The 27,297-nt window shown below is 35.6% G+C and overlaps 2 protein-coding genes across 2 annotated transcripts in view; one reads left to right on the plus strand and one right to left on the minus strand.

Annotated features, from left to right (window-relative positions):
* Positions 1-7,214: 7,214 nt before the first annotated feature.
* On the plus strand, positions 7,215-18,136 carry LOC106872867 (uncharacterized). Its single transcript, XM_014920005.2, has 6 exons — positions 7,215-7,876; positions 9,116-9,147; positions 12,288-12,478; positions 12,819-12,921; positions 13,989-14,073; positions 16,361-18,136. Exons 1-6 carry the CDS (start codon positions 7,800-7,802, stop codon positions 16,503-16,505), a joined length of 633 nt encoding a protein of 210 aa, XP_014775491.1. The 5' UTR covers positions 7,215-7,799; the 3' UTR covers positions 16,506-18,136.
* A 271-nt stretch (positions 18,137-18,407) lies between these two features.
* Positions 18,408-27,297, minus strand: part of LOC106872868 (cystathionine beta-synthase) — a 40,832-nt gene continuing 31,942 nt past the window's right edge. The window contains exons 10-16 of the mRNA XM_014920006.2: positions 26,058-26,142; positions 24,657-24,768; positions 22,805-22,882; positions 22,408-22,542; positions 21,749-21,857; positions 21,546-21,630; positions 18,408-19,248 (exon numbers count right to left, since the gene is read on the minus strand). Coding sequence (XP_014775492.1) covers positions 19,133-19,248; positions 21,546-21,630; positions 21,749-21,857; positions 22,408-22,542; positions 22,805-22,882; positions 24,657-24,768; positions 26,058-26,142 — 720 coding nt within the window. The 3' untranslated portion in view covers positions 18,408-19,132. The remainder of the gene's footprint in view (positions 19,249-21,545; positions 21,631-21,748; positions 21,858-22,407; positions 22,543-22,804; positions 22,883-24,656; positions 24,769-26,057; positions 26,143-27,297) is intronic.

The raw sequence follows: 27,297 nt of genomic DNA on the forward strand, positions 1-27,297 counted from the left end.
GATGCTGGTAGTGTTCGCGGTGGTAGTGGTGGTGAAGGTGGTGGAGATGGTTGCAGTGCTCGTGGTAATGGTGGTGGTGGTGGTGGTGGTGGTGGTGGTGGTGAGGGTGATCGTCGTCGTGTGGTAGGACAGTATTAATGGTGTTAGTCGTTCGTAATCGTCATAGCGTTGTGATGATGATGATGATGATGATGATGATGATGATGATGGTGTGGTGGTATGGCGGTGGTGGTTCTCTTTTGCTTAGCAGAGATACTAACGTTGGTAGTAGTAGTAGTAGAAGTAGTAGTAGTAGTAGTAGTAGCAGGAGCAGCAGTAGTAGTAGTAGTAGTAGTAGCAGCAGCAGCAGCAGCAGCAGCAGTAGTAGTAGTAGTAGTAGTAGTAGTAGTAGTAGTAGTAGCAGTAGTATCAGCAGCAGCAGCAGCAGTAGTAGTAGTAGTAGTAGTAGCAGCAGCAGCAGGGGCAGCAGCAGCAGCAGTAGTAGTAGTAGCAGTAGTAGTAGCAGTAGTGCTGATGTGATTGACGAGATACTGCAGTGGTGGTATTGGTGGCGATGGCGTCGGTGATGCTAGAATTGGTTGAGGGAAATGTTGTAGAGTTGTTGCGGTGTTAGTGTTATGGTGATGGTATTGATGGTGTTAGGAGTGGTATTGATGACGGTGTGGTTTGACAATAGTTGCAGTTTCCCTGTTCCAATGGTAATGGTTGTAGCCATGTCTGTGATGATGATGGTAGTGATGAAAATAATAGTGGTAGTGGTGGTAGTGATAGAGTCAATGGCTGTGATATTACTGGTTCTAGCACAAGTGCTAGTTTGGGCGGTAGTACAAGTGGTGATGATGGTATGACAGTAATATTGTAGTTGTGGTGGCGGTGGGGCTGGTATTAATTTTGATGGTGTTAATGTCGCTGGTGGTGGATGGTGAGGGATGTAATAATGATGTTGACTAGTGCAGTGGTAGTGTTGGATGCAGTGCAGCTTTTGGTGTTATTTGCATAAACTCAGTATTTCGACACGTCACACACACATATATATCTCTTATGTGCTGCACATACACACACACATGCATGCTGCACATATATACATACTCACACACACCTTACAAGAACAAAATACAAAGAAAGAAAGAAACAAACAAACAAACGAACAAAATGCTTTGAAAACTTTATCATACACAGAAGAAAGAAAATATTTACATTTTTAAGAAAAGCATGAGAACTTCCTGAGCTGATATCAGAAAGGATTAATTAATTTTATTTCAAATATTTTCTTTCCCTTTACAGCATGACTAAATCTCTTATGAAATGATTGAAGCCGGTAAAATATTTTGATAAAGATGTAAGTATCTTCCTTCGTTTCATGACAAAATTCTCAAAGCATCTTCATCTTATTTTTTAAAATGAATTTATTCATGCGAGCGAAATCTCTGTCTTTTCAATTCATATGTATATAATTTCGCCGTCTTTTCTTTTCTTCCTTTCGTGGTCGACCAATGTAATCGATTTACTCTTCCCACCAAATTTGCTGACCTCGTACCAAAATTTAAAACCGGTGTGCGTGTGTGTGTATACATGTATGCATATATATTTATATAATCGTGCGCGCGCACATGCACACACACACACACAAACACACACACACACATGAGTAGTATAAGGCACGGATTCAGAGAGTCGTGTGGCAATCACAGTAAGTTCCTCGAACGGACTCGGCTATCAGTTCACTTACTAATCAATTACAATGAAGCGTAATGTAAAATATCCATGTAACTGAAAATTCAGAAAATCAGAACGATAAAAATATTCCGTGAAATGTATATAAAAACAAAAAGTTAGGTAAAAACAAAAAGTTGTAGCTACACCTACTATGTTCGGCCTGACTTGCATTAGACTTAGGATGGGCAGCAGAGTAGTGGTTAATGAACTGGGAAAGAAGACAGGAAATGCTTTATCATGGTTATAGAAGATATACGTATGAGAAAGACCAAAGCTGAGAGCATGGAACAAACAAATCTTCAGTGAATAGTAAATCAAAATAGTTACTGCCTGATTGGTGGTTACAGTTGCACTTAGTTTGGTGTGGCAACTGCATAGAAGGCGAAAGGACAAAGCGCGCCAAATGAACCCGAATATACCTTGATAGCAGCAATACAGCTAAGCATCGCTGGAGAAAACGGTACTGTCCGTACGTACCAAAATCGTTACGAGCTGTAACTGGGAAATGGAGTGTTCAGCAGTGCAAACTGTAAAATACACAGGTGTAGGTATGGCTTTCTTGTTAAGAAGTTTGCTTTAAACACATGTGGTTTCAGGTTTAGTCCCACTACGCGGTGTTTTGGGAAAATATGTCCTACTATTACTTCAAGTCGACCGACGCCTTGTGAGGGAATTTGGTTGGCGAAAATCGAGTGGAAACCCATCGTATATATAAATGTGTGTGTGTGTAAGTGTCTTTGTGTTTGTCCCCGCCACCGCTTAACAACTGGTGTTGGTTTGTTTACATCCCCGTAACTTACCAGTCCGAAAATAGAGGACGATAGAATAAGTACCAGATTTTAAATATATGTACTGGGTCGATATGTTCGACTAAATCCTTCAAGATGATGCACCAGTATAACTGCAGTCCAATGAGTGAAACAAGTAAAAGAAGCTGCCCACTTGTAACCGAGGAAGATCATCACTGACCATTAAGAACAATTGGAATTGAGATAGAATTATATTTTACACTTGTGGCTCCGCTGGCGACTAATGAGCCCAGCTCTTGATAAACACACACATCTGCAAATGTTTACAGACCAAGCTTCCCTCATTCACTACACTGGCGGTGCGTTTACGATCAGCTCTCTTAAATTCTGCATGCATGTATACGTACATACGTACCTGCTTGCCTGCATGCATGCACGCATGCATACATACATACATACATACATACATACATACATACATACATACATACATACATACATACATACATACAGGGTCTTGCAGAGAGATTGAGACCAATTTTAAGCAGTTGGCTAAGTGGGTTTAACATTTCATTTTTTGACAAAATCATGCTTGCTTGAAAATCTAATCCTCCTTTATTTTTCAGGTAAATAGCGAACTGATTCGACAACAGAAAGTCATGGAACAACAGGATCGTTCCGCCATTGTTGTTTTGGCGCGCGCCGGGCACACTGCCAATAAAATTGTTAAGTTGACGAAACTTCCAAAAGCTATAGTTTATCGTATGTATAAACAATTTAAAGAAAAGGGAAAGATTAATAGAAAACAACACAAGACTCGAAGTGATTCCAAGCGTAATCCAAAGTTTCTCACTGGCTTCAATTGCTCGATTGAAGCCAACCCATCCACACCCATGCAAAGAAACGCAATATGTCCCTTTCCACGGTGTACAGAGTTGTGAACAGGAACCTTGGCATGACTAGTTATGTTCGATGACGCCGTCATCTCCTAACAGCCAAGACCAAAGCAATCAGAGTTGAGAGATACCCAAAGCTTCTGTCAGTCATCAAGCATCAATGTGTAAGGAAAAACTCCCCTGTTTGTGGATGAGAAGTTCACTGTGAAAGCTGAGGTGAATCACAGAAATACTCGATTGATTGCATACAACCCTTCTGACGTCTCCCCTCCTTGTGTTTGAGCCGAAGAATCCTGCCTCTGTGATGGTATTTGAAGCCGTGGTGAGTGATGGGAGTGTCGTGGATCCACGCTTCATTGAATCTGGTTTAGAGATCGGCACAAAGAACATCCTGAAAAACTGTGGACATCCTGAAGAACTCTGGATATCCTGAAGAACTCTCTGTTACCTTGAGTGGAGCAGAAGTTGGGCTTGACAACGTAATGCTTATCCAAGATTCGGCACCATGCTATAGGTAAAAAAACAACATAGGCCTTCAGAAAATTTTCAGATAATTTTTGCAAAGTTGTGTTCTACACACTGGAATTCATACGATTATGAACGAATTTTTTTTTAATTTTTAAACCCCTCCCCATCCCACAAATCCTAAAAGTTCCACTCTTTTTCGATTTAAAAAAAAAATAAGAGTTTAAAATACGAACAGTCTGAATCTTTTGCTTGAATTCTAGCAATGAACCGCCCTTTGATGTATCTTCAAACCATAAAATGTGTTTATGAAAAGAAAAATATTGAAAAACATCAATACATGTCAGAGTGACAAAGAGACGAGGAAGATGGTCGTTAGATGTACTAAAAATAACAGCTAAATCGCCCTTAAATAATCACAAACATCTTTTCTTCTTTTTTTTTTTTCAAAATTGTATGATACCCGTGTTGAGCATAAATTCACAAAAATTTTCTGAAAATGCCAAAAAATAAAAAAAGCCATGAGAGAGTTATAATGGGATGTTTAAGCCAAAATTCCGCTGAAAGTTGCTTAGCAGCTCATGTAGCCAGACAGTATACATGATTTTACAGATTTTCCACCAGTAGAATCTTTACTTTGAATTTAGTGAGATATTATGATATCAAATAAAAAATGATACAGAGTTGCGAAGAAGTTAAAGACACTAGGGTCCAGCAGGAAGTGACCTGTAGGACAAGAAACGGTAACAAATATGACTGGATTTAAAGGTTGGCACTTGTAGAGGAGGGTTGGTAAGTCGTTAGTAATAAGGTTATTACTCGCGAACGTAAAATAAAAACTAGAAAAGGAATTCGTTTTATTGTAGCCTGAACACCCTGTAAATGATAGTACTGTATTTATAGTTATTTCCTAATGTATTTATTTTCAAATGTATTTATGTATACATGTTCTACTGTATATGTTTAAAAATTGATATTTTCATGCATGAAAAGTCTGGTTGTTTTTTCCTCGTAACACACCCCAATTTATAACATGGATATCAATGGAAAAGACAGACTTCGCATTAAGTGATTCGATGCTAGGGTAAAAATTTTCCGGAACGCGAAATTTCGTAATGTGGAAAACAGTTGTACATTTAAATATAATTCGATAAAACAAAAATTAAGGAGACTATTGAAGTTTTGAATTTACAGGTGAAGAATATCGAAACAATATATCAAAATTTCAAGGAAAATGTGTAAGAGAAGCGACCTGAAATGCTTTATCATAAAACTTCCATTTCTGCAGGGCAGCAAATAGTACCATGCACTGCGACCTATCACACAACAATCATATTTGTGGTATATATTGTACTATAATACTGTATTCACATTTATTAATTAATGCATTTATCTTCACATGAAATGTGAAAGAAAAGATTCTGAAGTTCAATAGCTAATAATCCAATTAACATAATAGTTAATGAACCAATTAATGTAACTTAATTTTTAGCCAGGGGCAATTTTATATTTTCCTCATTCTGTTGGGGCTAACAGCATGCATACCTTTTATAGATTATTCAGGTTTAACTATCATATTAAGAGTTATTCCCCTTGTTAAAAGTTATTTCCCTTATGTTGTCTCAACAGGGTTTAATCATTTATTCTGAATATGCACTCTCGCGACAAGGTAGACCTAACTTAAAACAAGCCTAGCTATTCCAGTTTGTTTTTTCTATTATCCATTTAATAGATTTGTACGATTTTTTAAAATTGGAAAATGAACAGTTAGACACCCTTTTGAAGTTGTGACTATACAACACTATACACTTTGTATAACAGTTTCCCTAAATCTATATCAACTGAAAACTTGCCTACTATATCACCTTCTAGTGGTCCTTCACCCTTTAGACTTGATAGCGGTAAAACCTTTGACCGTGTCTAACATACGAATTTCCTAAATAAGTTGTCCACCAATTGCATCATTCGATTTTTCATTTACTAGATAGGAAGCTTTCTTTCAGATCGCACCGTTGCAGCGGGCACTGACGAGGCTCTTTGTCTCCTATTCTAGCAATTGATGAGCCTCGTGGCTCCTTCCTGGTTTACACTTTTCCATCGGTATAATAACGATCTGTTACTGCCACTTATAAACCGCTCGCATGCATTCTGATAATACCACTCGGCTATGTTTCGTTATACCTCGCAAAGTTGTCATCCTCGTCAGCTGCTTTGTTCGTTAATTTCCGTAATTTTTATTTATTTATTTACTCTAGTTTTAAAGTAAAAGAGAGGAGAAACTGAAAGATGTATGAAAGTGTATATGAAATGGACGTGTGTATGTGTGAGAAAGAAAGAGAGGGAGAGTGCCACTTGAACATACGTTCACTCACACACACACTCTCTTTCTCTCTCTCACGACACAAGCACATGTACATACAAAAAAGTTGCATGCATATGTATTGATGTATGTACGTATACATGACAACACCCCCCTTCACTCACTTTCTTTCTCTCTCTTCCTCTCTCTCTCTCTCTCTCTCTCTCTCTCTCTCTCTCACACACACACACACGTCCATTTCATATACATGTACACACATCTTTCACTTTCTCCTCTCTTTCACTTTAAAACAAAAGTAAATAAATAAAAAAAAACATTATGGAAATTAACGAACTTAGATGACGGTTCTGCAAGCCAAAACGAAAGATCGCCTACCACTTTATTTCTCCTCTCTCTTCGCATAGTTGTTTTCTACATGGAACCTTGATAGCTCGCACCAAATATTTACTGTTTCATGAGCTCCTAACACGAAAACGACTTCCAATAAAAACTTAGTTTCACTTGAAGGACACAAAGGAGACAATCTCGTATCTCAGCCACTCTAGAGTTGAACTAAATTCCCGTGGCTGCTTCAGTCTCAGGTCTTGAAGTTTTAATGGTCTTTCTTGGATATTCAGCATTTAATATATCACTAAAATTGCATCCCAATGACTTACCTTTCCTTTTAAGGACGGGAAATCCTTCGTTTCTGATCAATTGCACAATTTCTATAAAGCCTAAGTAAGATCTACAATAAATTATTGTCACCACACATGAGATGATGCTACGACTACTACACACATAAGCATTATAGATTTCATTCAAAAGAACATCATCCAATTAGTTGAATGCTCTTCTTTTGGATGAAGGCTCATTCACTGACATGCTACAACCTCTGGTTCACAAATTTCGCGCCTATTCTGTTCCTACTACAACAACCTTTATTAACAGTAATCTAATTCAGTTTTAACAGAAGACAGAGAAAATAAGTTACGAGATAAAGAGATAGAGAGAAGTATAGTAAGAGAGGAATAAAAACAGAAAATGAGGGGGAAGAAAATTAGAGCAAAATGTTTAGAGTTATCTCCCATCGATTAACATCCGGTATTATGGTCGGAAGTGATTAAAAAGAATTTACCACATGCTTTAAATACGGCGAAGTTTCTGGTTGACACAGCTGTGTACTGAAATTCAACGACAAATTATAGATACTATATTATTCACTGGGTTTAATAATTGAATTAGCTTATGTGATGAATTTCATTTAAATAATTAATTTGTTATTTGAAACTTCTGTACCAACCAGATACGTCACCTGAACACAAATCTCTACCATTCTATATTCAGATCTTTTATTCATGGAGCATGTTACCACATGAAGCAATAACAGAAAGTTAAAAATAGTAGAGCTTCGGACTAAATGTCTTCATTATAAATACTCGGCTTCGTTCCTTTACATTTCGATTTCAGAATATGTCGCGATGAAATTAGCCCTTCGTTCATTTACTCAGAGACTTCGCATACATTCTTCCTGTTACCAGAAATATGTTTGTGAAACCAATATATAAAGTGACTGTAAGAAATTGAATAACCAACAAGACACGAGTGAAACTGAAGAAAAGGAAACCAGAGAAGAACAACAAGAGGCTGGTGAGAATTAAGATATTCTGCATAATGGACCAGTTTAAAAGATATTCAACTCTAGCACAGAATTACCTTGCTTTGTCACCCGAACTGTCAAGATATTTCATGTAAGCATTCGTTACTTTAACCTCTCCCACTGTACAAGCAATACATTCTCATCTCGTTCCTTTAATTATGCAGCTCTATAGATTTCCCTCAAACGAATCGACCCCAGTACTTATTTGTATAAGCCTGGAACTTATTCTATCTTCTCTTTTTCCGAATTGCTAAGTTACTGAAATGTAAACTAATCAACACATTGTCAAGATGTGGTGGTGGACAAACACAAAGACACATATGCTTGTGTGTAAGCAAGCTAAGAATCCATAATTTAGGAAAAAATATGCACTCTTATATCTGTCAAAAAAGTGAGTATATTAATTGAAGTGTAATTGTATTATATATCCATTATAACTGATCTTAATTGGTTTCACACTAGGCATTCAACAGTGTCAGGTAACAGTCTGATTATGTAACCCTGCACTCTTCAGAGATGGCAGTTATGGAATAAAATATGGCGACTGCTCTCTATTGTTTGAGGAGAATGCCTAGTGCAAAACCGATTTGTAAGATCAGCTGTAATGGATATATAATGGTGCACACTCCAATTAATATGAATATATATGTGTGTGTATGTATATATATACTATTGAACCTTGGGAAGAGCATTATGCCGGTAATAATAAACACATGCACTGGTTCGGTCCTTTATTGTTATTGTTCGTGTTATAGTATTTCAATTGTATTTCTTTCAACACACGAATTCACATAAAGTTTAACATTTTAGTTTAAACCATAACTTCGATTAGATTAGTTAATTTAGTTCTTTTTAGTGTATTTACTTATTAAATTATATATATTTATATACCTACAAATGTCGAGACTCACAGAGCAGATGACAGAGGATTGAAACTTCTGGCTGTTTACTGTGCTTGAGAGGACTTACCAAGCTAAGTAAAGGCATGGTTGTCCTTGCATACAGGCTTGTGCTTTGCAGCCCTCTCCAGCTGAACATTCTTAATCTTGTGGGCTCATGTGTGCTGGTGCCATATAAAAGCACCCAGTACACTCTGTGAATTGGTTGGCATTAGTGAGGGCATCAAGCTGTAGAAACTATGCCAAACCAGACATGGAGCCTGGTCAGATCCTGTCAAACTGTCCAACCCATGCCAGCATGGAAAAACAGACCTTAAATGATGGTGATGATATATGACTGGCCTCTTTCAGTTTCTGTCTTCCAGATCCACTCACAAGTCTTTAGACAGCCTGAGGCTATGGCTTAATTGTTTCCTTTCTATCTTCTTCAGGTTCAAGGCTTTAAAGAATAAATCAGATGAAGGTAAGTTTATTTACTTTTAAATATAGAAATATTATTTCACTTGTTTGTTTATTGAAATAATTATCACTATTATTATTTACTTTATCACAGTGTATCCAGGAATATATTAATTCTTGATAACTAATGTACATGAAAACCCATCCTCTATTCTCTGGGGTCACATTCATGCTTAACTCAGCATTGACTGCTTGTTATGAAATTTTAGAAATATCAATGGAAAGCCGCTGTTGTGTTATTATTAAGGCGGTGAGCTGGCAGAATCATTAACACACCAGATGAAATGCTTAGCGGTATTTCGCCTGTCGCTATGTTCTGAGTTCAAATTCTGCTGAGGTCAACTTTGCCTTTCATCCTTTCAGAGTGGTTAAATTAAGTACCAGTGAAACACTGGGATCAATGTAATTGACTAGTCCCCTCTCCACGAATTTCAGGTCCTGTGCTTTTAGTAGAAATTATTATTATTATTAAGGTAGCGAGGTAGCAGAATTGTTAGCACACTAGATGAAATCCTTAGCAGTATTTTGCCCATCGTTACATTCTGAGTTCAAATTCCATCGATTTTACCTTTCAGTCTTTCAGGGTCAATAAAATAAGTACCAGTTGAACACTGGGGTTGATGCAATCAACTCATTCCATTCCCCAAAATTGTTGCCCTTGTGGGAAAATGTGAAACCATCATTATCATTATTATTGCTATTAAGGTGGCAAACTGGCAGAATTGTTAACACGCCAGGCAAAATGCTTAGCTGTATTTTGTCTGCCGCTACGTTCTGAATCAAATCCAAGGTCGATAAGTTAAGTACCAGTGAAACACTGGAGGTGATGTAATCAACTAGTCTCCTCCCATAAAATTTCAGGCCTTGTGCCTATGAGTAGAAAGGATTATTATTATTATTATTATTAAGGGGGTGAGGTGGCAGAATTGTTGGCATGCCGGTCAAAATGCTTAGTGGCGTTTTGTCTGTCTTCATGTTTTGAGTTTAAATTCCACCAAGGTTGACTTTGCCTTTCATCTTTTTTGGGGTTGATAAAATATATACCAGATGAATTTTGGGGTCGATGTAATTTACTTACCCACTCCCCTCAAACATGCTGGTCTTGTGCCAAAGTTTGAAATTATCATTATTATTATTATTAAAGTGGTGATCTGGCAGAATCATTAGAATTTTATCAGCTTAAAGCATATATATATATATATATATATATATATATATATATATATATATATATATATATACATATGTAAATATGTATGCATGTATGATGGGCTTTCCCATTGAAGATAATGTATGAGCATTCAGCTTTTACCAAACGACTGGCACAAATGATTTGTTTCATACTAGCACAGTTGTCTCTCTTGCACACCACATCTGACACCTCTTATGCCTAATTTTTCTTTCAAGATACTAACACTCTGTCAAACATACCACACTTACATTGTACATCTAGTGAAGCATACTGGCTTCAAGCCTACATATGTCCTTAGCTATCACAGCCCGTGTTTCACTGCCATGTAGCATAGCTGTACATGCACAGGCATCATACAATCTGTCTTTCACTCTGAGAGAGAGGCCTTTGTTGCCAGAAGAGGTAGGAGCTCTCTGAACTTTGCCCAGCCTGATCTTATTCTCACAGCTATGCTCTCGGAGCATCCACCTCTGCTACTAATTTGGTCATCTAGATAACAGAAGCAATCTACTACCTCTAGCTTGCCCCACTTCCTCCATCAAATCAACATTGCCTGAACAAGTGCCACACATCAGGTGTTGAAGTGATTGCAGAGCAACATGAGCTGAAGTGTTTTTGCTCAAGAACACAATGCACCACTTAGTCTAGGAATTGAAACTATGTTCCTGGGATCATGAGTGCAACACACTAACCACTAGACTATGCATCCTTATATATGTGTGTGTGTGTATATATATATATATATATATATATATATATATACACACACACATATATATATATACTGTTATATTTGGGGATGGTCATCTTTTGCCAATTCACTTTTGTTTTATTAGTATTTTCTTATTTTTAGTTTATTTGTCTGTCATTTTTTTCATCACACATTCTGTGATAGAGAGTCACTGAAGAGGTCTCAGAATGTGTGACAAAATAACTTTGACAGACAAAACTAAAAAACAATAATAAGAGCTCTCAGAGAGCGCAAACCTCCACCAAGGCAACACCATCCGATCAACAATCAGCCGGAGATGATTTTTAAAATGAGAATATCTGAAATAAACTCGACTGCTCTCACAAACAAGAATACTAAAAATGAACCCAACTGCTCTCAAAAATTAAGTAAGATAAACAGAAAAATAATCCATAATCCTTGTCTGGTACCTGATTGATCCCAATGGTAGTCATGGAATATGAAGGTGGGTGTGCAGGCCGTGTTTGTAATGTGTTTGTGTGTGTGTGTATGTTGTCTGCAGTGGGAACAGGGACAGTTTCTCTTTGAAAGCCTTTTTTTTAGTTTATCCACTGATACAGTGTCCTTATGACCATTAAGGTCTATAGTGAAAAATTTATCTGTGCATGAAAGAAAATGAAAAGAACCTGCATACAGTGCTGTTAACAGAGGTTTAATAACATCATTGCCCACAAAAACGTGAGTCCAAGAAGTAAAGTTTCCTTCAAGGCAGAGCTAGAAATGCAATTGTCAAGTAGGTAAGAGGTTTGAAACAGGAGCAATATATTCAAAATTGGTAAACTAAAAATTGTCCAGGGTATATTAAATATATTATTGTTACTGAATATGTTAGTGTTATTTAATTTCTGAATGGTTTTGCTGCCATTTGTTTATGTAGTTTGATTTCTTTATCTATCAGTTTCTACTAAGATAGAGATGTGAGTAAAATTAATAATAGAGAATGGAAAATAAAACTTTGGAAACAGCAATGCTGCCATAACGTAAATGGAAACTATGAACGTGCTTTCAAGAGAGATAATCAGAGAAAAACTTGATAGTAAATATAACAAATAATCCAGAATTCTTGTCTGGTACTGGATCGATCCCAAAATCTAATCAATTTGTGCCAGTCACAAAGCCAAACATCCCTGAAAGTTTCATCTAAATTCATCCAGCAGATAGTTGAATGATATATATATATATTATATAATGTCTTTTGCAGAAAACAAATGTTGGTGCCAGACCTGTGGTACTTATTACTTTCCAAATAACTTAAAAGTAAGACTTTCACCCAAATTAACCCTGAATAAGCATATAAAGTCGTTGGTGAAACGATACAAGAAGGATCCTGATTCACTAAAGGCATGTCAACAATCTCTAGCACTTCACTATCTGAATGGAAGAAATAAATTGGTGAGTTTATTGTTTCTTTTGTCTTCTTTTACTTAACAAGCATTTTTATATGGTAATAAGTGCTGACCCCAAGTGAAAAGCACCAAACACACTGTAAAGTTGTTGGCATTAGGAAAGGTATCCAACTGTAGAAACATATATATATATATACACACACACACACACACATATAACCGTCCAACTCATGCCAGCATGAAAGGCAGGCGTCAAACGATGATAATATTGTGTATGTAACATCTGCACTGTTCCAAATATTTTACCTTTCTTCTTCTATAGCATGTATTTGTGTGTTATATTTATTTTATGTATATCAATACACATATGTTTCCATTACCTGAAGGTCCTTACATGTCAAGTGTGTCATACCAAAAAAAGTTACAAAGGAAAGAAACGGTTACCTATTAAATGGACTACTCCTTCAAACAGCACTGACAATTCTGTGGGTGAGTTTTTTTTTTTACTGTTTTCATCCATTCTTGCACAGTGAAATACTTTGGGCCAGAGCGAATTATTTCCCTTCCTATTAATTGTTTTATGATACACTTTTTTTTTCATGCTTGCATGGATCAGATGGAATTCATTGAGATGGATTTTCTACAGCTGATGCCTTTCCTGTCACTAACTCTCACTTGTTTCCCTGCAAGATAATATTTCCTCATAACCAGATGTTGTTTTCATGGAAGATTGGAAACAGATGACACTTCTTAAATGATTGTGACATTTGTTTACAACTATCACATAATATTAAGATGGGGGAGACAATACTTACACACACATACATGACTAGCTTCTTTCAGTTTCCATCTATGAAATCCACTTACATGGTTATAGCAGAAGACACTTACCCAAAGTATTACTCACTGGGACTGAATACAAAACCACATGATTGAGAAGCAATGTCCTGTCACCCTCTTCATTTTTTTGTGCTCAGCTTTTCAGACAAGACAGCCTGGCATATCCAGCAAACCATTTTTGCTCCACTTCTCTACAATCTAGAGAACTTCCATTTTCAATGCTAGGCTGACAACCCATTATGAACTAAGATGCTAATTGAATTCATGAACTATTCTCAATTTCCTGTTGTAGCTATGTCACTTTGTTGTGAATATCCCTGCGAAGGCATCACTATCAAAATGTCCATCACACTCCACTGAAGTCATTAGAGCTTCTTGTCTTTTTAACACTTGACTATTTATTGTGCTAATACCATGTAGAAAGCACTGAGTCCACTCTGCTGAGTGGTTGGTTTTAGGAAGGGCATCCAGCTGTAAAAATCCTGCCAAAACAGTCACAGAATCTGGTGCAGGTTTCTGCTTGGCCGGCTTTTGAGAAACTGTCCCACCCATGCTAGTATGGAAGGTGTATATTAAACGATGATGATTATGAAGATATTTAGGGTGTGTGATGAATACTTAAAGTGTGAATATGTTTATGCATGTATCTTGTGTATGTATATTTAGGTGAATATTTATATGTATGTGCCTTTTTTTTCTTTTGTTAATTTTTGCAGAAGATTCTAAGTTGAAAAAGCAACAGCTAGTATTGGAAATTATGTCAGAAATGAAATCTAAGAAAAAGAAAGCATCTTCAGTAAGGTGAGACTTAAAAGGAAGTTTTGTGTGTTTATTCGGTAGGGGGATTTGATAAAGTACCAATAGGTATTAGTATTGATATAATCAACTATTCCCCACCCTTCAAGTTTCAGGCCTTATGCTACATTTGAAACAGTTGTTGTTGTTGTTATTAGTAAGATGGTGAGCTGACAGAATTGTTAGCACACTGGGCAAAATGTTTAGTAGCATTTTGTCTTTAGATTCTGAGTTCAAATTCTGCTGAGGTCGACTTTGACTTTCATCCCTTTGTGGTCAATAAAATAAGTATTACTTGAACAATAGGGTCAATCTAATCAACTTCTCCATCCCTTTACTCCTTCCCTTGGAATTTTGTCTTTCATTTTTCCAGAAATGGTAAAATAAAGTACCTGTAAAGTCTTGGGGTTAATGGCATTGACTAATCTTCTCCCCTCAAAATTACTGGCTTTGTGCCTTAATTCAAAGGTTGGTGAATTAACAGGATTGTTGGAGTGTTGAACAAAATGCCTTGCAGTATTTGTTCTGGCTCTTTACATTCTTTGTTCAAATTCTGCTGAGGTCAACTTTACCTTTCATCATCTTCCTGGGGGGGGGGGGGACATCAAAATAAAGTGTCAGTCAAATACTGGAGTCAATGTAACTGACTGTCCCCTCCCCTAAAATTTCAGGCCTTATCCTTATAGTAGAAAGGATTGGGGACAGGAAGCTGGCAGAATCATTAACATGTCAGACAAAATGCTGCTAAGTAGAAAGGATTATTATTAGTAGCAGTAGAATAGAGAAGTAGATTGGTAGAATTGATAAAGCACAAGTCCTATTTTGCCTTTAAATCATTCTTGAATTGATAAATGCCAGTCAAGTATTCTTGTAATGGCATTCACCCAGGAGGGATTAAGCCAGCTCCTATTGTGAGTTCATAAGAGTCTCAAGGGATGATCAGCCTGCAAAAACAGTTCTTGTCAGTATTTATAAGTCACCATACATGACCAATGGCAGGTGGTAGTCATGTTAGACATACTCGCCACAGATGCGATCCAATGCCACCAGATTCTGGAATTCACCATTACCCTCCTGTTAGCTGGGTTGTGGCCCTAGCACTGCCAGGTGTCAGACCTGTCTGCCTTGGATGGCCCTACCAAGAACTCTTGATGGCATAGCTCTGACACTCATTTAACCTTCCCACCATGATAAGATCAACTCTACAGTGTCTATATTAGAAAAGGTAGAAATAACAATGGACAAATAGTATTTAATGTAAATATTTTGTTATGAGTTCAAATCTTGCATGTTGATTTATCATTCATCCTGCCAAGACTGATCCTGGGGATTATTTAAAATAACTTTACTCTTCTTCCATACGAGTTTGTGTTGTACCAGTATCAGAAGCCATTATTAAGCTGGGTTGTGGAATGACATATTTCGTTGAGTAATGGACACAATTTTTGTGGTTCTTTGTTACAGTCTGTTGCATCTTGAGTTCAGAGTGAATAAGATGGGTGTGAGTCAAGCACTGGGGTTAATTTAATTTGACCGCTCTTCTCCCCAGTTTTGTGAACTTACACCAATTTTAGAAATCATTTATATATTGGATAACAAATATTAGAGACACACCCTGGGTTTGATTTAACCAACCATACCTTACGTTATGCATATACTTGTGCCACAGTAAGAAATCATTAATACTGTGAGGTTTTTGGATATAACTCGGCATTTTCAGTAGATGTCAAACAAAATACCATCTGGTATCTATGCAGTCCTTTATGTTCTTAGTTCAAATCCTGCTGAGATCAGTTTTGCCTTTCATCCTTCTGTAGTTAATAAAATAAAGTGCCAGTCAAGTACTCAAATAACTGGTCATTTTTTTACTTCTAAATTAATAAGAGGTAGGGCATGTCTGACTTTTGCATGACTTTCAAGGTTGGTGAAATTGATAGGGGACCTCAATGCCAGCCTCATCGTCTGTGGGTCAATATATGCTGATATGTGGGAGAAATATGGGTAAAGAAAGAATTGGGAGGCTGTCTGAAAGCTTGCAATGGAATGAATTCTGTTAAACATGCATTTCATAGTGGGTATTGTTCTAAAACATGCGGCTAGCAGTGATTTCCAATTAGTTACTCTGGTTTAACTACTTTATTTTGTATGTCTTTAATAACTCTCTACTGTTCGTTTAATTACATGTACTATAAGTTTTAGTTGGGATTTGAAATGTTTGGCTTGAAATTTTGCTTTTTAGTCAGATTTTGGCATCAAATATAACATGTATTCTTTTTTCTTTTTTTCTCTCAAGTTCGGAAAAGCAACGCAATTCAAAACACAAAAAGACCAAAAAACAACCATCCTGGAAGGTGAAATGTGAAATGAAAGCACTTTTGAACAAAGAATCTACAGTTTCAAATGATGATTCTTTACTGAACTTTTTGTTGAATACTTAATATTCTGATCAAGATTGCTCATATGTGTCTGTGAAGCAACTATGGGAAAGCAAATAAGATCAACATAAACAAATTTTCACAATTATTCTTCAAAACATTGTGAGTCAACTTCATTTTCATTTTTCCATGGGGTTGATAAAATGAATACCAATCATTTACTAGTAGACAAACTGAATATACTCTCCTACAAAGTTTGCAGCATTATGTCAATGTTAATGTTAAGGCAGCAAGCTGGCAAAATTGTTAGCAAACCAAGCAAAATGCTTCGCAGAATTTTATCTGTCTTTACATTCCAAGTTCAAATTCTGCCAACGTCAACTTTGTCTTTCATCCTTTTTTTTTTTGCGTGGGGGGGTGTCAATAAATTAAGTACCAGTGAAACACTGGGGTCAATGTAATTGTCTAGTCTCCACCCCAAATATTTCAGGCTTTGTGCCTTTTACAGAAAGAATTATCATTATAGTGGTGGTGGTGGTGATGACGATGGGGAGTTGGCAGAATTTTTAATATACTGGATAAAATGCTTAGTGGCATTTTGACTTTACCTTTCTGGGGTCAATAAAATAAGTACCAGCTGAGCACCAGGGTTGATATAATCAACTAGCTCTCTCCCACCAAAATTTCAGGCCTTGTGCCTATAGTAGAAAGGCTTCTTAGTAGTATGGTGGTCGTTGGCAGAATTGAAACATTACCTTGCAATATTTATTTTTGACCTATGGAAAAAAGCACCCATACACACTGTGAAGTGGTTGGTGTTAGGAAGGGCTACAGAAACCTGGGCCAAAGCTGACATGGAGCATGATGCAGCCCTGCGGTTCATTGGATCCTGTCAGAACTGTCCAACTCATGCCTGCATGAAAAATGGATGTTAAATGATGATGACAATTTGTACTGAATTCAGATTCTTCCAGCTTTGCCTTGAAATCTCTCATAATTAATAAAATAAAAACCATTCAGATTCTGGGAGTCAATTTAATTGACTGTACACACCCTACAAAGGATTTGTGGCTTTGTTAGAATCATTTTCGTTTTATATAAGACAGTTACATCTTTTCCCATTTCAGTTCAAATTCTGCCTTTGTCAGCTTTGCCTTTCAACTCCCTGGAAGTAATTAAATAAGTACCAGATAACTACTGAAGCTGATGCAGTGAACTGTATTATCTCTATCAGAATGTGTAGCCTTGTGATGAAGATTGAAATCAATTAGTGTTTAAGAATCTTTCATTCTTTTGAAGTTGATAAAATTAGAACCAATGAAATACTGAAATAGATTTAATATTATGCCTTTCTGTCAATCTTATATAAGCACTGTTGTATTGTCAAAGACTTCATCTTTAAATATTCTTGTACTGCATGTAATTTCTGATAATTCTTTCCCAGACCATCTTGCAACTGGACTTGGAATTTCTAGATAAAAAATCATCATCACCATTGTTTTAACTTCCAGTTTTCCATGCTCACATGGCTTAGAAACCATGCCAAAAATGAAATCTAAAAGTGAGAAATGGTCCTCTGGCCCATCTAGGAGGACAGTAACTCCAAAGTAAAAACTGAATCAGTATTTGGTGATGGAAAAACATGTATTGCTACTGATGCTATCCCAATAAAGTTGAACTTTGATTTATAGTCATTAATAGTGAAATTTCTAAATATTTTAGATCTTTCTTGACAGGAAAAAAAAAAATAAACCCATCCCTCTACAGACTAATGCAGGTAAATTTTTCTCCCCTCCTATTTTTCTCTTGTTGGTGGGAGTTCAAGGTAATGTGATACTTTTGAATTTATCAAATCTGAAGTTAAAATTCTTGCAACAACAAAATCTAAGTATATAATGTAATGGAATTTGCTTGGTGGTAGTAGTAGTGAGAATGATATTGCAATTAAAACGATTTTCTCAGAAATAATCAAAAATAGTTTATTTAAAATACCATCAAATCATAATCTTTAGATATTTTCTGTTAACATAATAATTCAACGGAATTTGTATTGTTAGACATAAGTACCAAATTTTCAAAATGCCCAGACTTTTGTTTCTTGATGTAATTTTAAATTCAGATAAAAAAAGATAGCTCTTAAAACAATAAGCATATTTTAAACAGAATTTAGAAGCAATAATGATAATTATGAAGTAGCAACTCTTACAGAATTATTTTGTAACACCTGTCCATAACCTGCTGCTTTAGAAGAAGAAACATAGCCTAATATAGAGAACACAAAATTTCCAGATAAATTTAAATGAATAACAAATAAATAAATGTTATTTGAACTGGAGGCTTCTTTTAGAAGTTAGTTTATACACCTATTAAAGCATAGCTTATCAATTATATACTTCTTAGGCAAGAATAAAGAACTTTATATGAAACCTATGACCAGCACAGGATAACTAATAAAAATTTATGCTAAAATAATTATAAACTTTAGTGGAAATGAATTATAAAATATTCAAAATTATGTGCACCATATTCCATTGAAAAAAATAAGTTAAAAGAAAAACATTTTGTAATATTCAACATATAAGATCAGCACCATGTAAGAAAAATATATACCATTAGAAATATCATGTGATAAAAATTGGCAGCATTAGAAATATAATGTGATAAAAATTGGTAACAAGATGGAAGGATTATTATTCTGCACCATTGCTAACTTCATGGGTGTCTTTTTTTGACAAGAAATTAAGAAGGTCCAGACGAGTAGCAATTCCAAAGATATTCGTTTTGACAGAACCATGAAGATGACCACCTGTAATGAGAAAAATATCAAGAAATGTAAAAATTATGAGGCAAAATGCTAAGAATTAGAGAGTAACACCAAATCATTTTTTGTGTTTCAATTATGTCAATTTTAAAAAAATATCCAAGTTTTTTTCATAGTTGTTTTAATGTCCACTTTTCCGTGCTGGCATTGTTTGGACGGAATTTGTTGACCTGAATTTTTTATGGCCTGGATGCCCATTCTTTTGTCAACTTCACCTGTTTCCAAGTAAGGTAATATTTCTGCATGGGACTGTTTAGCTTACTGGCAGAGCACTTGGCTGGTATGGATTTAATTCTCATAGCTGCCTGTTGGCAACTTTCTTTGTCTGACCAATGCCAGCATGGAAAATGGATGTTGAATGATGAGGAGGACCTGACATATTTTCATGGATGACTGGACATGAAGGACATCACTTGCATGACACAGTGAAACTCATTCACAGCTATCACACAATGTTAAGATAAGGAAACTAACACATACTGGGCTTTTTTCAGTTTCTGTCTACCAAATCCATTCACAAGGCTTTGGTTGGCCTGAGGACCATATAGAAGACACTTGCCTAAGGTGCCATGCAGTGGGACTGAATCTAAAACCATGTGATTGGGAAGCAAACTTCTTACCATACAGCCACACCTTCAGGCATGCTGGTGGAATTATAGATAACAGACCTTTGTAACTTTTACAAAGGAATTGTCTTAAAATTAAAAATCAACTTAATGTATGTATGTCTAATTTGATTAAAAAACTTAGTAATATGCTATTCACATTGACCTCTTTGTTTCCTGAAATAAATGAGGCACAGGCATGGCTGTGATACTATAGGCAAGTGTCTTCTACTATAGCCTCGGGCCGACCAAAACCTTATGAGTGGATTTGGTAGATGGAAACTGAAAGAAGCCCATTGTATATGTCGGTGTTTGTCCTCCACCATTGTTTGACAACCAGTGTTGATGTGTTTATGTCCTCATAACTTAGCGGTTCAGAAAAAAAGACTAATAGAATAAGTATCAGGCTTTACAAAAATAATAAGTACTGGGATTGATTTGTTGACTAAAATTCAAGGCAGTGCCCCAGCATGGCCGCAGTCAAATGATATTCTTAAAAGGAATTTAAAAAGACTGTTTCAAAAAATAAATCAAAGATGATTTATATTAAAAAGTTAACTAGTCAGATCCCAAGAAATGGCCTAGCTGGCAACATGCTGAGCCTACAAGAAAATATCATGTTGGCTCTGCAGTTATTTGGATTACTCTTAATAGCAGCCCTATCTCCCTCAAATTACACTTTAGTGTTTGGAAAGAGAAAGGACACATTAGACAATCTTGGACATACAGCCTCCAGAAATAAAGATGAAATTGTAACAACAGAAATTGTTTTGGTCATCATAGGTCTGCTCAAAGGAAACTAAACAATAAGTGGTAACATTTGAGATTTGTGCTGAGATGAAGCTAAATATGTCATAAATATATGAGAGTAAGTCAGAAAGTAATGCAAATCATATTTGCATCATCATCATTGTCATTTAATGTCTGCTTTCCATGTTGGCATGGTTTGACTGAGGGCTGGCAAGCCAGAAAAGAATTCTAAATACTTTAGATGAGACTAGAAACAGTGTTTTAATAAATAAAAAAACATTTAGTAGAACTAAGAATAAAATGAAATAGAATTACTAGTGAAATGGTATTGCAAGAAAGACAAAAAAACTAATAGAGATTACTTTGCTTGAAAAACAATTGTTGAAGGTTTGCTGATTTGCAATTGGAGGTTCGTAATTCTATGCTCAAACACAAAACCAATGTTTACTGGCTTTCATGCCGGTGGCACGTAAATAGCACCATTTGAGCGTGACCAATACCAACGTCGCCTTCCTGGCATGTGAAAAGACATTCGAGCTAGTTCGTTGCCAGTACCGCTGGACTGGCTCCTGTGCAGGTGGCACGTAAAATTTCGAGTGTGGCCGTTGCCAGTACCTCCTGACTGGCCTTCGTGCCGGTGGCACATAAAAGCACCCACTACACTCTCGGAGTGGTTGGCGTTAAGAAGGGCATCCAGCTGTAGAAACTCTGCCAAATCAGATTGGAGCCTGGTGTAGCTATCTGGTTCACCAGTCCTCAGTCAAATCGTCCAACTCATGCTAGCATGGAAAGCAGACATTAAACGATGATGATGACATCAACAAATATATACAATTTGGTTAATAGATGAAGATAATTATCAGCTAAGCATATAAAAAACATTTTGGCTATTTTAAAAGACGCAACTCAATCTTAATGCATACTTACGTTGTGGCTGATCATGAAGAATGAGAACAAATTGGTCTGTGTCAAGCAAATGAGATAACTGTCCAAGTGTAGCACTTGTTGGCATCTAAAGCAGCAAAAATAAAAATAACAATAATAATAACAACAACAACAAAATATCATTACAAATCATTCAGAAAGATGTCATTTGAAGTTTCACTCATGATGAACAAAAACTGATTTACCTGCTTGTATTGCATATACAGTATTTTTGAAACAGGGTCACAGAGTTTCACTTTGTTGTGTGTGATGTTTGACATCATACTTGCAACAGTTACCATTCCAAGTATTTTTCTAAGAGTAAAAAAAAAAAAAAAAAAACTTTTAAAAAGTAGATCTTGTTTGTTAGAAATTACATCTTATATGTAATGTTATATATTTTTTTTAATTATTAGTGAGCATTTTCAACTAAAAGACTATAAAATAAAATAAATCAAAACCTGATTTGTATAGTTTCATATACTATCAATGAAACAGTGTAAACTAATATTGTCATATTAAGTTTAAACTTAAGATATTGTTAAGTGATGCTAACAATATTTCCAAGACAAAAAACAAATAACATTTTATGTGGATGTTGAATTGCTACTATTTGAATAATAAAGAAATTTTTTTACAAAGAAGCTCTTATAATTTAACAGGGTTATGCAGTTAAGACACAAATCTACCCTACAATAAAGTGTACCTACTTTTAAAATGGACAGGTCAAGACTACAATGGATGTAACAAAGATGAAAATGAAGAGGTCAAGTGTTAACTCTGTGTCTGACTCACTCACTCACTAATGTAATAGGTAAATAACTAGACCTAATATATTAGGGATGTCATTGCATCATATACCTACCCTTCCTCATCAACAACTGGTACTTGATCAAAGCTGTTTTTGTTTAGCAGTTCAAGAGTATGTTGTATACCTGTATTTGGTGTTATAATTGTTGGAGTATTTAGCTTTAATGAAGTAACAGGCAAGTTTGACCACCTGAAATAAATTGACAAAGAAACATATCAAGCACTGATTAATTTACATTTGTTACAAAAGTCACCATCCAAAGAGGCAAACTTTATAACAAGCAACATTATACAATCTACTCGCAGTTTTGATTTAACAATTATTCATACATTTGATGTAATAGTCACTCACACATTTAACACTCAATATAATAGTTAGACACACACACACGCGCATTTCACAGGGTCATTAAGAATTTCCGAGGAGAAATTGAACATATTTTATTACTAACCAGTCATCATTCAGTTCTTGTTTATCAAATTCTAAGAAATTTCGTTGACTCATCCAATTATCACTAAGAAACTTGGTCCTACAGAAGAAAGAGGATAAGATTTGTCAGTAATAAAATACAAGTTTTGTACATAAGTATTTTCATTCATTAGAAGATCAAAAAGAAATATCAATTGTGCAGCTAAATAATTAGTCTAAATTCACTGATTAACTTTCAGTCATGGCTGTGTAGTAAAATGTTTACTTCCCAACAACAACAACGATGATGATGGTTCTTAGTTCAGTCCCACTGTGTGGCACTTTTGTTGAAAGCTATGAGTTCTGCTATAGCCTCAGGCACACACATATATATGTGTGTGTGTGTGTGTGTGTGTATATATATATGAGGGGGGGGGGGCTCAATATATTAGAATCATATATATATGATGGGCTTCCACACCGTTTCCATTTACCAAATTCACTCACTGGCCATTAGTCAGCTTGAGGCTATAGTAGAAGACACTTGCCCAAGGTGCCACACAGTTGAACTGAACCTGAAATGTTGCAAAGTAAACTTCTTAATACAGACTTACCTGCACCTATATTCCAAATTTAGTTATTCAATAATTGATATGATATGCATGATTAGAAAGTTTCCATGGGTACATTCTGAATTTAAATCCAATCAAAGTTAATTTTTCCTTACAGGGTAGCGTTGGTAGTGTCATTATTTTTACATATTGTGTTTGAATAGGTCGATAGATCTTTCCCAGCAGTGCATCTTGCAATTTGTTACAGTCCTTGATCATTTCTGCCATGAAATTCAGTCTCTTGACATCATACTTCTCTACTTTGTCTTATATCCTCATCAATATATTTCTACATTTCTCTCATAGCTTTCAACAAAATTATACACACATACGCAAATATCTAGAGCAAGCCAAAGAGGAAGACTTTATGTGGTTGTTCACCCTACTAGAAACAGTTGACAAACTTCTCTCAAACCACACCTTACTATTCAAAACAAAGGAGTATGTATGTGTATGTGTGTGTATATGTGTATATATATATATCGCAAAATAGGAAAATGGAAATTTTTTGGTATTATTTCTTGTTTTGTTATACAATAATTCTGTAAATAATATTTCCATAATTCTCAATGTTATTTTGATTAACATACAACAGTAACTATGGATACATATTGATTGTAATAATGGAATAAGCAGATGTGGTTCAAGAGAAAACAGCTGGGATTTACCCTGCATGTATGTGAGAAATAAGGATAAACACAAGATTATATTATAGTTCCTGCGCATTTAGATGGTCAACTACAACAGGTCATCAAGGAATGCTTTACTGCATTAAGTTACTAATAACTATGTCTCTGCATACTTCCATCATTTATGCTTCTCACTCTATAAAAAGATAGATGAATGACCAGAGAAGTGGGACTGCAGAGTCAACTGTAGTCAAGAGGAGGACAGGGCTACCTCTATAGCGCTGAGATCACAAAAATAAAAAGCCCCATCCAGTGCACACTATAGAGTGTGTGGTTGTGAGGACTGTTTAGTATTGATGAAGGTATGTTGCCTCTCTAGTGTTGGTGACATGAAAAAAAATCACCCAGTTAAGTGGTTTGTGTTAGGAAGGACACCCAACCATTAAAACTAAGCCAAAACAAAACACAAGTGAGATGAAGTCCCTCTTACCTGTCTAAGGTTAGAGAGGTCTGCTTATCATCATTTTACATCCATTTTTCAGTATAATTTGGACCAATGTTTTATAAATTAGGTGCATCTAAGTCTCTTTTCCCTTTTCACATATGATAAAAAAAAAATGCAAGTAAGATTAATTTTCTAAAATGTAATACTTACATGTAATTTCGAATAGAATCTGGCAAAATTACAACACAGCGTTGTCCTTCTTTCAGTCCAGCTTCTTTCATTGCTCTTATTGCAGCAGACATAGCAGTACCTGAACTGCCACCTAGGATTAGAAAGAGAGAGAGAGAGAGAGAGAGAGAAAAGAGGAATGAGTTAGAGAAATATGAAAGGTAAGAGTTTAAAACAAAAGATACTGATGAAAGTAATGGAAGTAGAAGACAGATGGAAAAGTAGTGAAAGAGATGTGAATGAGCAAATAGATATACTAGTTCCTGAATTTAAGATATTAAATGCAGAGATAGAGGGCTAAAGATTTCGAAGTTTAAGGTCTGTTAATTGAATATTATAACAGCAGCAATTGGAAGAGAAAGAAAAACAAAAAACAAGGCAATATTTTGGGCAGAATTTATATATTTGTTCTATTTAGCTGAGAAGAAGAAGAGTTACACAGAAACCATGAGATATTACAGATAACTAACTTGCAATGTAAAGAAAAAGTTTATACTGGCATGGTTTAGAGAAGTTTGAAAGCCAAGAATTTTCTAAGAATTCTTGCAGAAGATAGCTTTACAATCCCATATTCTTTCTAAAAGACAACAAAAGAATTCAATACCCAGAGAGAGGTAAATAGAATTTTAACAATCAAGGCTCCATGCAATGTCTGAATTATGGCTATAACTTCCAGGTCAATTACTAAGGGTCACCAAATAATTTTTGAACCCTAAACTGTAAAGCCATACCACATCTATCTTATGTGCAATAATCACAGTTTTGTACATACTTCTGATGTCCATCAGGCAACTGTACATCATTAGAGGTTTTGCTTCCTCCCCCTAAGAATCCAATAAAAAAGATGATATTACAGCTTAAGCCTCTATTACAGAGGACAGTGGAGATGCAATGGCCCAGTGGTTAGTAGAGCAGCGGACTCGTGGTTATAGGATCGCGGTTTCGATTCCCAGACCAGGCGTTGTGTTTATTGAGCGAAAACACCTAAAGCTCCACGAGGCTCTGGCAGGGAGTGGTGGCGAACCCTGCTGTACTCTTTCACCACAACTTTCTCTCACTCTTCCTGTTTCTGTTGTGCCTGTAATTCAAAGGGTCAGCCTTGTCACACTGTGTCATGCTGAATATCCCCAAGAACTATGTTAAGGGTACACGTGTCTGTGGAGTGCTCAGCTACTTGCACGTTAATTTCACGAGCAGTCTGTTCCGTTGATCGGATCAACTGGAACCCTTGTCGTCGTAAGCGATGGAGTAACAGAGGACAACCTCTGTAAATGAGGCAAAAGAGATAAAGCCACCAGATTTAGTCATACAGCCATGTCTAACACAAAGCAGCATAGGAAAAAGACTTTTAAAACAAATTTCACGGTTAATGTTGATTCTTACCACAGAGAAGGCCTTCTTCTTTGATCAAACGTCGAGACATTATCAAAGAGTCCTTATCATTGGTTTTATACCATTTGTCAACCACCTGGAAGTTACATAGAAAATAATTTATCAATCATCAATCAATCAGTGTGATGAAGGTTTAATGAATGATCAAATGAAAGGAATAAATATCATTTTGAAAGCATAAATCCTCTCATAAAACTTAGACTGAGAACAGAATTATATTTATTAAAAAAAAGTGATCATATATTTTATTATATGCATATTCATGTGCATTACTACAAATATATTAACAAGTTTGCTATTTGTATACTTATTCATTGTATGTAATTTTAATACAGTTTATTAATCTTACAATTAAGATATTGTGGGTAGAGATAAGTTGACAGGAGAAGAAAAGCACACAAATCTCACATCACTCCACTATTGCTCATAGCATTCACTTATTTTGAGTCTTATCACCAGAATTATAGTGGAGCTTGAAAATAGGTATATAAAATCATTGATTATCAATAACAAATTTTTTTGTTATTTAACACCAAATCAGTCTTATTTATCAGGTTTATACCACACAAGTAACCGGTTAAACAATGTCTACAGTTGTACAAGATATGCCATACCATCTACTTATGTAGAATCATATTCTTAAAAAACCTCTATGCGGTTCACAAGCTTCAAGAATTATAAGCTATATCTTTACCAAGAAATGACCCCACCATGTTACCAAAAACTCTGAAATATGAAAAACTGGATTATGTATATTATACTTGCTTGACAAACTTAAATTTAAAATTTAAAAATTGTATCAAAACGATTCAACAAATGAATATAATTTCTAATAATTATTGAAACTATGATTAAAATGAGGAGTCTTAAAATTATTTAAGAAGATGTCTACAAATAGAAAATAGTAACATCTATTTAAGTTCAGTTTAACGCAAACAAGGGAAAATTTAAAAAAAAGATGTTAGATGCAGACATGACCGGGTTATAAGAAGTTTCCTTCTCAACTACATGGTTCCAGGTCCAGCCCCACTGCATGGTGCCTTGGTCAGCCAATCAATATCTTGTGAGTTGATTTGCTAGACAGAAACTGACAAAAGTTCATCATATATATATATATATCATCATCATCATTATTTAATGTTGATGATGATCATCGTTTAACATTGATTATATGTATGTATGTATATATATATATATATATATATATATATATATATATATATATATATAT

Source organism: Octopus bimaculoides, chromosome 5 (genome assembly GCF_001194135.2).
Source record: "Octopus bimaculoides isolate UCB-OBI-ISO-001 chromosome 5, ASM119413v2, whole genome shotgun sequence".
Classification (NCBI taxonomy): domain Eukaryota; kingdom Metazoa; phylum Mollusca; class Cephalopoda; order Octopoda; family Octopodidae; genus Octopus; species Octopus bimaculoides.

What these genes read in the sequence shown, in the direction of transcription:
- LOC106872867 (XM_014920005.2), top strand. Translation starts at nt 7,800, where the DNA reads ATGGACCAGTTTAAAAGATATTCAACTCTAGCACAGAATTACCTTGCT. An exon ending in GAACTGTCAAGATATTTCAT is followed by an intron (nt 7,877 to 9,115) that starts GTAAGCATTCGT and finishes TATCTTCTTCAG; the next exon opens with GTTCAAGGCTTTAAAGAATA. An exon ending in AAAGAATAAATCAGATGAAG is followed by an intron (nt 9,148 to 12,287) that starts GTAAGTTTATTT and finishes TGTCTTTTGCAG; the next exon opens with AAAACAAATGTTGGTGCCAG.